A 13159-nucleotide genomic window follows, 5' to 3' on the forward strand; every position below is an offset into this window, starting at 1 on the left:
AATTTCCTGTTTTGACGAGTTTCATACGATAGATCCCGAAAGACCTGAATGTTTTGGAAACGTCCAGAATTGCTTTGCCCAGTTCTGACAGAGTTTAGAATTGATTCTTTGAATTCATAAGAAAAAAAACACGCAATAATGTCCCTTGGTAGATCTTTCTGAATAGATTGGGGTTTGAATAATCTGTGACACCTTTCTATTATTTGGTCATGTGGGTCAAACTGAATTCCCAATGTTGCAACAAAGTCTAGCAGAATTTGTTTAGTATCTTCTTGTCTATCCTTCTCCGGAATATTCCTAAAGCGTAAATTCTTACGACGACTGCGATCTTCTAGATCAATTAATTTATTTTCAAGAGCCAAGATCTTGCTTTGGGCCTTCTTATTCTCGTCTGTAAGAGATTTAACTTGGAAATCAATTGCTTTAAATTGGTCCTCCATCCTTTGGATATTGACCGAAAGGAGATTTATCTCTTGTTTAAATTCTGTTTTTATTTCTGCCGCAGTCACCGCCAATTCATTCTTTATTTCTTCCAAATGCGATCTTAAAGTAGTGCGTAATAAAGTAGGCGTAATTAGATCTTTTTCAATAGTAGTTAACCCCTCGGATTCACATGCCTCAAGAGTAGAGTCGTTAACATTATCTTTCAATTTCGGATTTTTATGATGTTGGGGGGAGAAATAGGTATTCAGTGACTTGTCCTGTGAGACCTCTCTCTTATCCTTTCTTGATGAGGATTTATTATCAGTGGATTTCTTTGAAGCCATATTCAGTTGTATTGTATTGCCACTTATATTGTATGATATATAGGCAGAAGTGAAAAATTAATATAGAGGATGTATAAAATTGCAAAGTATACAATTATAATGTGTGCCACTAGGCTTTAACAATGTCGAGAGCCCCAGCTGCGTTATTCAGAAAAGAAACATAAGTTCTCCCACATGATTAATCTGAATACTTGCAACCTTAAGCAGTAATGATAAGCTGAAAACGTTTAGGAGAGCTCTCAACTTCTCGTTTGGACAAATTCTTAGGGTTAAGAAATCCTTGTCACTCTAAGAAGTAAACCAGGTATGAAGTCCTTGACAGAAGAGTAAAAAAAAACCTCATAAAACACAGGTGGGGAAGGTCCACCTCCTTAAATGTCATAGGGACATCATCAGCTAGCCCGGCTTGATAGCATCAATTCTGTGCAATTAATATGCACATTGTATTATTCAATGGCGGAGAAGGGTCAGCTAATGCTCTCATCCAATGAATGAAGACTGCATTGGCTTCTGCCAGAAACATGTCAGCAGAGCAGCAAGGAGCCTTCCTGAACAATTTGCTCCATTACTGGGAAATTGGGTTAGGGTGCTCCTGGTATACTAACCACAACGGCATGCTGTTGTGGTTATGATGTTTGGAATAACTCTTTATAGTGAGTCTTTTTTAAAAATACAATTTTTTACATATGCACATGTGATTTAATATAGTAAAATAGCTTAGATTTTTTTCTTTGTGACTGATTTACAATTTCATTTTATTGTATATTGCATCACTAGTGGGTTTTTTTCTCGAAATTTTTATTACATTTTAATATTTTCCATTTATTACTTTTCTAATGCTTATAAATATTTAGGTATATTATTTACATAAACACTATAGCTCTGTTTTTTATAACTGAGACTTTACTACTCTTAATTTTCAGATGTCATGGTGGATGTCAAGTGTGTCACAACCTTATCAGGTAATGTAGAAAAGAAGTGCTTTGTGCGTTGAAAAGGCGCTTAAAAATAAAAATATCTTATGGTGCTTCTACACTCTAGTGGGTATCTCTCTTTCTCACATATAAACATTCATACACAAACAAGATTACTGAACGGATAAAACCACCGCCAATCTATAGAGTGGAGCGCATCAAATGGTGTTTTTATATAGTAAAACACCTACCCCTATTTGGGGAGCAGTAAATATTGTATGGTGTCCTAAAAGAGAAAAAGATCTCTATTGTGCTGAATTGTTCAGAATTTAAGACCCCTATGTGAACCAGTCATGCTTCAACTCACATGGTTCTGAGATAGATATGACAGGCTCAGGTCGTATTTGCAGTAGTGTACTTAGGTGACACAATACCCCTTCTGGATTCTGTGATGTATACTCCTAAAGAGACAAAAGGGGGAAAATTAGCAGATAATCCACCTAGTGTAATAAGTAAACTTCCAGGTAGCTTATATATTCCATAAATGACTGCTCACCTTTACTAAAGCCCAAAGAACCTGGCTCTAGGTATATTCACTTGTGGGACTATTTTTTTTTTTTTTTTGTCAATCTTTCTTTTATTAAGGCATGTGAGATGGGTTACAGAATGAAGAAAGGGAAAATGTACGAGTGGCATGCAATAAAGGGTTAATACAGCAATAACATTGTATTACATTTCCGATATAGTAATGCCTCATTTTTGTTTTTTTTGTTGTTTAACGAAAACATATTATAAACAGGCTTATATTCCCCCACATGTCAACGATGTAAAGAGTTGGGTGATAAGATGAGGGGGGCAAGTGTGCATGTATGTTTGCAAAGGTAGACTTAATGTGCAGGTTACAGACAGGTTTAAACACCTCACCCGTTATAATAGCTACAATAGCTACAAGTTGGCAGACTAGTTGATTAGGACAGGCATGCGTTCAAGTTGAACATGTGAGCTTAGTGTGCACATTATAAACAGGCTTAATCTTACTAACATGTAATAAGTCTTACTCGCCTGACTAGTCACAGTGTGCTATAGCAAACAATAATGCGTTACAAATAATGGGGTGAGACGTATAATCTAGCACTTGCAACACCCTCACATGGCGGAGACACTCCAAGTGGGCCATAGGCTGGGCCAAGAGATACTGTGTGCACTGCGGTAGGATTAGGGCATAAGATAGTAGTAGAATTACGAGACCAACATGGGCAATATAGAAATTAAGACTAAAGAAAAGAAAAGAAACAAATAGTAAAACGAACGTGGGAGGTAGGCAGCATGAAATCATGGTCACATAACTGGCTGGTACCCTGGATACACTGGGTCTGGAGAGAGTTCGTGTGTGGCGTTTAGCCTATGCCACTTAGAGTCCAAGAATAGTGAGGGCGCCTGAGAGCAGTCTCGGTTCCCCTCACCTGCTCACGCTGTGCGCGTTTCTGCTGCATATGTGCCTCTGCTCCCCGGGTTGCAGCGCTCCCTCTGTGCTTCCTGGGTGTCCGTCGTCCAGGCGCCATGTTTCTTCGGCCCGAGGCCTTAGCGGGGGCCCGTGCCACATGTCCATTGACCCCATCAACAGGGTCGTGGGCCCAAAGGTCCGCCGGCGTGTGGCTGTCCCCTCGGGTGTATGGGTGGCGTGGAAGGGTTTCCTCCAGTTGAACCCCCAGCTCGGAAGAAGTGTGCATGGGCCTGTCGATGGCATGGTCTCCCCATGCGGTGCGATGCGTTGAACGGGTAACCCGGGATTTGCACAGGAGTGTGCTCGGAAGAGCCTCTTTCTCAGCTCCTAGTCGGCTTTTGGGTTTAGACACGGCCCGTGTAGGTAGCTTCAGCCGCATCCCATGCCTGTCTGCGATGCGTTGTCTTCTCAGCTTTATCAACGGGAGCTTTGGGCGGTGAGTAGAGGTCGCCGGGCGAGGTTTATGTTTTGCCCCTGTTGTTGGCGGTTGTTGTCGCTTCGGCCCACGGACTCCCCGTTTCCGCTGACTGTGGCTCACCTTGGGCATCGCCTGCGCTCGCGGTGGTGCCGACTCTGTGTGGGTGAGTGTCAGCTGCGGTACAGGGGTGTTAGTGCCTGCCCGTTGCTCCCTGGACGCCAGCTTCACCCAGAACTTGTCGAACAGCTCGTCCAGTTTGGCCTCCAGCTCCGTAGTCTGTGAGGGCCAGGCGCACGTGGCGGCAGCCATGTTGTCCCGTTTCATGTTACTCCGCAGCTCACCATGTGTCTCAGCGGTTGTGAGCAGGTTGTTGCTTTGCTTTGGACCGGGATAACCCCCGCCGGTCCTGGGGGGGAGCAGGGCATCTGTTGGGCCGTGCCTCCAGTGTCTGGGCGAGGAGAGCGGCCGCCTCTCCCCGGTCCCATCCCCCGCAGGCCGCGGCTGTCCATTCTGGGTGTCTGATCCGTCGGGCACTCAATTAGGGTTTCCAAGTTTGTTGCCGGGTCACTCCTGCCGTAGGTGTCCGATCTCGGGTGCTTTAGGCTTCGATTCTGTGGGTTTTTTAGCCCGAAATTGGCAAACACAGCGGGAGCTCAGCTTTGCTGCGACTTCTCAGTTTGCTGGCTTAGCCCCGCCCCGGCTTGTGGGACTATTAAGGTAGCACAACCCTTCTTTTGGAAGCAGACAGATGGGAAGCTCGAGGAACCATTTTAGTAGTTTACTTAAACACTAAAATACATATTAAAATAACAAAAGTAGTAAAAATCAATAAAAGTGCTTAAAAGTACTCTGGCTCTCCCGAGACACGTTTTGCCCGTCCACCGGGCTTTCTCAATCAGTGTTGTACTGCTTCCTCTTCCTGGTTTAAAAACCCTCCTCCTTATTTCTCATTGGGTAATAGTTTTCCGATATGTCTAATTAAATTGGGGGGATGTAGATATTCAGCTTTGTTTCCTATAGTCTTCTGATTGCATATTTGAATTGATGGAACATATCCATATTCATGTCACTTCCTCGTTACGTTCCGCCATTTTTATTGTGGGAAATTTCCCTATTCTGACTTTGACAACATATAAACGACATGCCGAGTACCTCCCTGAAAGGGGAGGAATTAATTTACATTTCGGCAAATCGGAACTGAGTATTCTTGACTTTATTGTGAGGAGGTATGTAACACAAAAGTTGCAGTCTCCTCATCATATTTGCCATTACAAGGTAAAACAGGGAAAAAGAATGAAAAATATATTAAAAAATAAGTTACAATCCATCTGTTAAAAAATTATGCATCATGGGAAGGAATACATCAAATCCCTGCATAGGGCTGTATGATAAATATATATTGTTGCTCGTATATGAAAAATAGTATATAAAAAGTATGCACACACATGTGTATATATATATATATATATATATATATATATATCAATTATAGATTATAGCACTCCAAGGACTTCTAAAATATAAGTTTTATTTACCTTCCAGTTTAAAAAATGGTCAACGTTTCAGCTTGATTCCCTCAAGCTTTCATCAGGACATCTAGCTGAAACGTTGACCATTTTTTAAACTGGAAGGTAAATTATATTTTAGAAGTCCTTCGAGTACTATCCTCTATAATTGATTTTTGGATTTTTGCTGGACAAGCACCAGGCACTATTTAGATTTTTGGTGGAGTGCAAGATTTGTTTTCTTTATACATTAATACAATGTTAAACAAAAATCTGCACACCAGTCAAGCCATAAGACTTGCTTTTCCCACAGAAATCCCCAAACTGCAGCGATGTTACAACCGCAAAGGATTCTGGGTGGGGATATGCAAATTAGTTTAACATAGAATCACATTTTTGCCTCATTCCATTTTAAACATGGATTCCTTTTAATCTGTGTTTGCTGTATACAACAGCTTGAAACACAATATAGGAAAAGATGCAAAACCAGTGAACCACTCATGGACAGCTGTTTCATTGTTAATGCAACTCATCAGCATGAGGTTGGTTACTGGTTTACTTATGAAGGCTTGGTAGTGCTTGGGAAGCAAAATCCAAATAGGTTATGGTGGGGGAAAATTGTGATTGAAAACCCCTATATATATATATATATATATATATATATATATATATATATATATATACACACATACAAATATATAAAAAACATGTAGAATATATACACTCCTCTCTAGTCGGTTCTCTCACACCTCACCCCTCTGCCAGTTCTTACATTGGCTTCCTGTTTGCAAATGGAGTCAATTCAAGGTATTAATTCACACCTATAAAGCACTGAACAACTCTAGCCCCTCTTATATCTCCTAAGAGATCCATAGGTATGTCCCTTCTTGGTCTCTCCGCTCTGCCCGTGACCACCTCCTGTCCGTTGTCCGCATCCGTACGGCCAACTCACGCTTGCAGGACTTCACGCGGGCGGCTCCCTTCCTATGGAATAGCCTGCCTACCGCCATCTCCCCTAGTCTTGCATCTTTTAAGAAGTGCCTTCAAACCCATCTCTTTAGAAAAGCTTATGGCCTCCAAGACTAACCTTTACCTCACATACCTGTCTCTTGCTCTCTCCTAAAGGGCAGCCCACCTTATTTGACTGCAAATTCCTGTCCTAATGTGTTTACACCCTACTTCCTATAGAATGTAAGCTCGATTGAGCAGGGTCCTGCTAAACCTATAGTTCCCGTAAGTTTTTTGTAATTGTCCTATTTATAGTTAAATCCCCTCTCATAATATTGTAAAGCGCTACGGAATCTGTTGGCGCTATATAAATGGCAATAATAATAATAATAATAATAATAATACACATACATAGAGAGCCATATATTAATGTGATGGTTTTAATAATAATTCCTTCCCATGTTGAATGTATTAAATATATAAAAACTATAAAAAATGGCATATTTTGAAATCACTATTGAGGCCAAACGGTAATAATGAATTGAGTATCCATCTCATTTCTAGTTGGCCCATCTTTTAAATGAAATCCTCCCCTCTCCAGTTTGTTTTGACTTTCTGAATCTCCATAAATATAAAATGTTTTGGGTTACATTCATGTTTCAATTTAAAGTGTAGCGAGAGGCTGTGTTTTTTCGAATCCATTTTTTATGTTTTTTATAGGTTCTTGTATTCTAACGTAGTTCTTCCTACATATGTTAAGCCACAGTCCCAAATAACCAAATAAATTACTCTTTTGGTGTGACAAGTTATTAATTGATTTATTTTTGTAGCTTTTTTGTTAGTTTCGAGGGTGGTTAAAATTCTTTACATGTCTTTTCATCAACCCTGTATTTCTACAAGCTCCACAATAGCCACATCCATAAAAGCCCCTTGTTCTTGAAAGGGGTTTCTGGGTATCTTATGTGGTTTAATATGATTTACTTGTTAGATTTGATGTTAAGTTAGGTACCCCTTTATAAGTAAATGTCGGTTGTTCCGGGAGTATTTGATTTAATGTGCCATACTCCTTTAGTAGGGGCCAATATTTTTTTTTAAATCTTTCTGAGTTGATAAAATTTACAATTAAAATCACATATAAATGAGATTCTGTTTGTATCCACAACATCTTGTTTTTGTTTATATTTTAGTAGGTCTGTTCTGTTTCTAGTATCGACCTCTTCCAATACTTTATTTAAAAATGTATCTTTGTAACCTTTCTGTTTAACATCATTTTTAATCTTGAGTGCCTGTGTTTTAAAAACTTAATTGTCTGAGCAGTTCCTTTTTATCCTCAGCATCTGAGCTTTAGGGGTGTTAAGTAACCACGGAGAAAAGTGACAGCTACTTCACTGGTAGCTGTTCACATCAACTTGTTTAAAAAAGGTTTTAGCATGCATTGCATTCCACTCAATATTAAATTGGAAAGTGTATCTAAGTCTAAAAAGTTAGCAGAAGTTTTACTGAATACACTTTCCAATCCAATGCCCCAGTTATTATTGTTAAGATATGTTTAAAAAGAAGTAAGGGAGGATTCGTTACTATTTCAAATAAAAAGTATACCATCTATATAACGGCGATGGAGCACCAGGTTTGTCTCCCAACCACATGTATTATAAATATATTCATGTTCCCATAGGGACATGAACAGGTTGTTGTAACTCGGAGCGAACCTGGTGCCCATCGCCGTCCCACAGATCTGTAGATAACATTCCTCTCCAACCCAAAAGTAGTTGTTTCACAGGATCCATTGGATTCCTTCTATCATAAAATCGATCTGCGTCTTTGGAAATGTATTAAAACATTCTTTAAAAAAATACTTGACGGCTCTACATCCTTACTCATGTGCTATGATGGTATACAGTGAGCTGACATCTGCAGTTACTAGATAGTATCCTTGATCCCATTTTTGGCTTTGTAGATCATTGAGGATGCTCAAGTTGTCTTTTTCAAATGGCTTGGATATTTTTGTACTCTAGGCTGCAAGCATTTATCTATGTACTGAGACAGTCTACTGGATATAGAGCTGATAGCAGACACTATGGGTCTACCTCATGGTTTTTCCTGGTTCTTGTTAATTTTAGGTAATTGATAAAAAAAAAAACAGGGATCTTTGGTAATTGATAAAAAACAGGGACCTTTTCTATCAATTTATTGTATGATATTTCCATATCTCCAGTTGGATAAGTTTCAATGCTGTTCTTTCCTCAAAGCTTAAGTTATAATCAGATTCTTCCGACTTCTTTATTTTCTGTATTTCACGCACCAACATTTTTTCAGAGGTGCACATTTCCTTTGTAGTATATGAGCTAGGGAAAAAAGGTGGATGGTTCTCTTAGATCAGAATGGACAAAATTGTTCTCGTCTGGGGTATTAGATCTTGTCATTGGATTTTTAGGAAGAATTTTTTGAGGCTTAATTTCCTCTTAAATCTTTGTAAATCTATATATACACTGAACTTGTCTAGATTTTTTGTATGTGCGATTTTAGACCTCTTCCTAATAATTTCCTTTGTGGTATGGTTAAGATTCTATTATTTAGGTTAAATATACCACTTTGTTTTGTGGTTTGTCCCTGTCTCTTCTTTCTCTTCTGAATGAGAATTCCTCCTCGATTTCCACTTCTTCTGCACTTCTCCTCCTTATGGGGATTCAGAAAGTCAAAACAAACTGGAGAGGGGAGGATTTAATTAAAAAAATGGGCCAACTAGAAATGAAATGGATATTCAACTTCAATTCATTATTACCGTTTGGCCTCAATAGTGATATCGAAATCTGCCATTTTTGATAGTTTTTATATATTTAATACAATCAACATGGGAAGGAATTATTATTAAAACCATCACATTAATATATGGCTCTCTATATATATGTATTTATTCTACATGTTTTTTATATTTTATATTTTTCTATATATTTTTATGTATTTGTATATATATGTGCACATTTTTTATATACTATTTTTCATATATGAGCAACAATATATATTTATCATACAGCCCTATGCAGGGGTTTGATGTATTCTTTCCCATGATACATTGTTTTTTTAACAAATGGTTTATAAGATGGATTGTAACCTATTTCTTTTATATATTTTTCATTATTTTTCCCTTTTTAACCTTGTATCCATTGAAATTGCAAATATGATTAGAAGACTGCAACTTTTGTGTAGCATTCATCCTCACACTAAAGCCAAGAATTCTCAGTTACGATTTGCCGAAATGTGGATTAATTCCTCCCCTTTCAGGGAGGTACTCGGCATGACATTTATATGTCAAAGCCGGAATAGGGAATTTGCCCAATGGCGGAACGTAACAAGGAAGTGACGTGAATAGATACGCTCCGTCACTTCAAATATGCAATCAGATGACTTTAGGAAACAAAGCTGAACATCTACACCTCCCCAATTTGATTGGACATATCAGAAAACTATTAACTAATGAGAAAGAAGGTGGAGGGTTTTTAAACCAGGAAGAGGAAGCAGTAGAACACCGACTGAGAAAGCACGGTGGACGGACGAAACGTGTCTATGGAGTGCCAGAGCACTTTGAAGCACTTTTATTGATTTTTACTACTTTTGTTATTTTAATTTGTATTTCAGTGTTTAAATAAACAACTAAAAGGTTCCTCGAGCTTCCCAACTGTCTGCTTCAAAAAGAAGGGTTGTGCCACCTTAATAGGCCCACAAGTGAATATACCTAGAGCCATCTTCTTTGGGCTTTAGCAAAGGTTAGCAGTCATTTATGGAAATATAAGCTACCTGGAAGTTTACTGTATTACACTAAGAGGATTGTCTGCTATTTGTCCACCTTTTGTCTCCTTGAGAGTATACATCACAGAATCTGGAAGGGGTTTTGTTTCACCCGAGCCTGTCATATCTGGCTCAGAATCATGTGCGTTGAACCATCACTACTTCCCATAGGGGTCTTAAATTTTGAAGTTATCTGCACAATAGATATTTTTTTTCTTTTTTAGGACACCCTACAATATTTACTGCTCCTCAAATAGGGGTAGGTGTTTTACTGTACATACACACCATTTGATGTGCTCCACTCTATACATTGGCAGTGGTTTTATACTTCCAATAATCTTATTTGTGTATGTATGTTTATCAGGTAATGTGCCTTAAAAAAGCAATAAATCAGGACGACACTGTCCCCTGTTTCTCATCATTCACTATTATCTGTACAACATTTCATGATCCTCTAACAGTTGCATATCAACAGCAGTTGGAGAATCTCCATGTTCAGTGTCCCTGCCCTTTTAACCCTTAAATGTAATACATGTTTGCATTGAAGGGTTAAATATACTACTAGTGGCTGTCTGCAAGACATTTCTGCTGCACTGACGGAAAAAAACTCAGTCATGTGACGTGGAAGCTCATTGGAGAGCATTTAATTAAATGTTTACCTATGGGAAAGCTTGGATGTGCATGAGCATAGGTCCCCAATGCTCCCCTATGAGGAGCATGGATTGGACCATCACCAGAGAAGACCACGCCTCTTTGATGATATCCCAGGAGTTAAGCACATGAGCAGGAATGAGTTTTGGTGCTGGAAAAACCTTTTTTGGTGAGTAAAACCTTTTTCTCTTAAGTGTAGTGGAAAATGGAGAGCTGTCTGTATATGACTAGGGACTGGGGCACTATAGAGTTAGGAATACAGATTTCTATTTAATGTTCCTTTAAGCCTTACATTAAATACAGTGTTGATGTCTACATTATATTTAGTACAATACAATACAATATTTTGTACAATTTTATAATTGTGTGGTCTTTCCAGAGTATGCTCGATTGTACTCTCGTGACTGTGAGCTAGAAATAAAGGAACTTACTGTAAATGTGAAAAAAAAACAAAAAAACATAGTAACATAAAAATCTTTTCAAACAACAACAAAGAACAATCCTTAATGGATAAACTCACAAGGCAGGATTGCCAATCAAATTGATGAACACCAGGAGGATCAAGCTCTTGATGTCATTGGATCCAGGGGAATATGATCAGATCTTCCACAGGGATGACAGGATTGCCAGAAATCAGGATTCAATTGCTGTATTTTACATAAAATACCATAAAGATTAGTTCACAAAGGGTTAAAATATCCTCTTCCAAGTGTTTTTAATCTCTGCGAATACAGTTCGTAGTATAACCACTCTGTAGCATAATTGTAACTAAATAAGACAACTTGCCTACTTCTAAGCATCAGGTGCAGACCTTCAACTTGGCAGATAATGGACTTTTCCCCTCAGGCTGCTGGATGTCAATTATGAATTTGTTCCCCTGAATCCAGTGGTCTCAAGGGTTTGATGCTCTTTTTGTTCAGCCGATTGAGTGGCCACTCCTGCTTTGTGAGTTTATCCGTTAAGGTTTGTTGTTTGGGTAAATGTTTTTTATGTTAATACTCTATATATTTGTCATTTTTATTTTACAGGTTTGCATACTATTATGTATATTAATACTAAGTGTATATACTTAATAATTGCTAACTTGGTAACAGTTTTCTGTTGTTGCTTTAATGGTAAAGTCTGCTTATAGATGGCTAGCAGTGTTGTTTGCTGCAAGAATCAAGACCTTGCTATTTGTTTATATTATTGCACTTCTGTTTATATTGCAATATTTATATATTTTTTAAAGCTTTATTTAAAGGTTTCATGCTAATTTTGAACATAGTTCTTTTCCCAAGCACTCCTTTTTAACATTAGAATTCTTTACCCAAAGAAGATGTGACAAACTCACTATTTGCCCTGTGTTTAAGACATTTTCCTGCTCCTTTTTTGTATACCCTGAACTCCATTCACATTTCCCTAGTTCTTCAATCAGGTGCTTCAATCTACCGGACACCAAGCACCCTCTTGGCTCATTAACTACAAACTAACCACAAACTCAAGTGCTCTAGGCGAACAATCGCTACCTTTGAGTCAGGGGAACAGTTCGACATTTGATTTGGTTCTGAACTCCCAAAAGTGACCGACCACTACCACTATTCTTCTGGAACTAATTTGGGCAGGCGTCATGTGTGCGGTCAGTCAAAACTTTACCCCGGTGGCGTTTCGGCTGTGTTCATGGGATCTGAGCGCTATTTGGATATGTTGGGCGCTCAGATGCAGGCTAACCGGAGATATAATGCTTGTGAGGGTTCAGATAGATGTGTATTTTTAATGGTTTTTGTTAATATTTCTATAAATCGAGTGCCTGGGAGATAATTAGATTAGGCAAAAGCTAGCTCTCTTATCTCCCAGACACAGAGGTGCCTGGGCGGGCTTACTATACAAGTGAATGGAGACCCCGTGCTGGGGGTCTATGTATATAAGCTGGCCACTGGGCCATGATAAAACATTTCTTCTCATACCCTTAATCAGGTCTTGGCTGATTTTGGGGTAAAGCATATATTTAAGATATAATAATATATATAAGAGCCGCACGCGCATTCAGCCAGTCCATAGGAAAGCATTCTCAATGCTTTCCTATGGACGGCAGCGTCTTCTCACTGTAAAAATCACAGTGAGAAGCGCAGAAGCGCCTCTAGTGGCTGTCAATGAGACAGCCACTAGAGGCTGGATTAACCCATATGTAAACATAGCAGTTTCTCTGAAACTGCTATGTTTACAGCAGAAAGGGTTAATCCTAGATGGACCTGGCAACCAGACCACTTTATTGAGCTGAAGTGGTCTGGGTGCCTATAGTGGTCCTTTAACTGTTATGAAGATTCACCAAAATATTGGCTTCTATTTGCATACTCCTGGCTCTAACACTTTTACAGCAAAGTTAAGACATGCTTCAGTTGCATTATGTAAAGCATTTACTGCAGATAAGGGAAATCTATTTTCACCACTACTATTCTCCATTATTAAAAAACAAAACAAAAAAAAACAACAACATTGTCCACAGTGCTGTGCCAGAGGGTTACATTGTGTCCATGGGAGGTGACAGGAAATAATGGGCCTGCCAACATTCAAAACTTAATTCAAAGTTGTATCTGTACTTAGAATGCCGAACTCAATTGTACTAATAGTGTCTATGCTGTCCCACTAACATGCTATGCCAGTAGACTGCCCTGCCCCTCTGTAGT

At 38.9% G+C, this 13159-nt stretch overlaps 1 protein-coding gene across 1 annotated transcript in view; it reads left to right on the forward strand.

The window, feature by feature from the left end:
- Positions 1 to 13159, forward strand: part of TRPM6 (transient receptor potential cation channel subfamily M member 6) — a 182170-nt gene that overhangs the window by 57187 nt on the left and 111824 nt on the right. The window contains exon 3 of the mRNA XM_063455032.1: positions 1691 to 1729. Coding sequence (XP_063311102.1) covers positions 1691 to 1729 — 39 coding nt within the window. The remainder of the gene's footprint in view (positions 1 to 1690; positions 1730 to 13159) is intronic.

Source organism: Pelobates fuscus, chromosome 5 (assembly GCF_036172605.1).
Source record: "Pelobates fuscus isolate aPelFus1 chromosome 5, aPelFus1.pri, whole genome shotgun sequence".
NCBI lineage: Eukaryota > Metazoa > Chordata > Amphibia > Anura > Pelobatidae > Pelobates > Pelobates fuscus.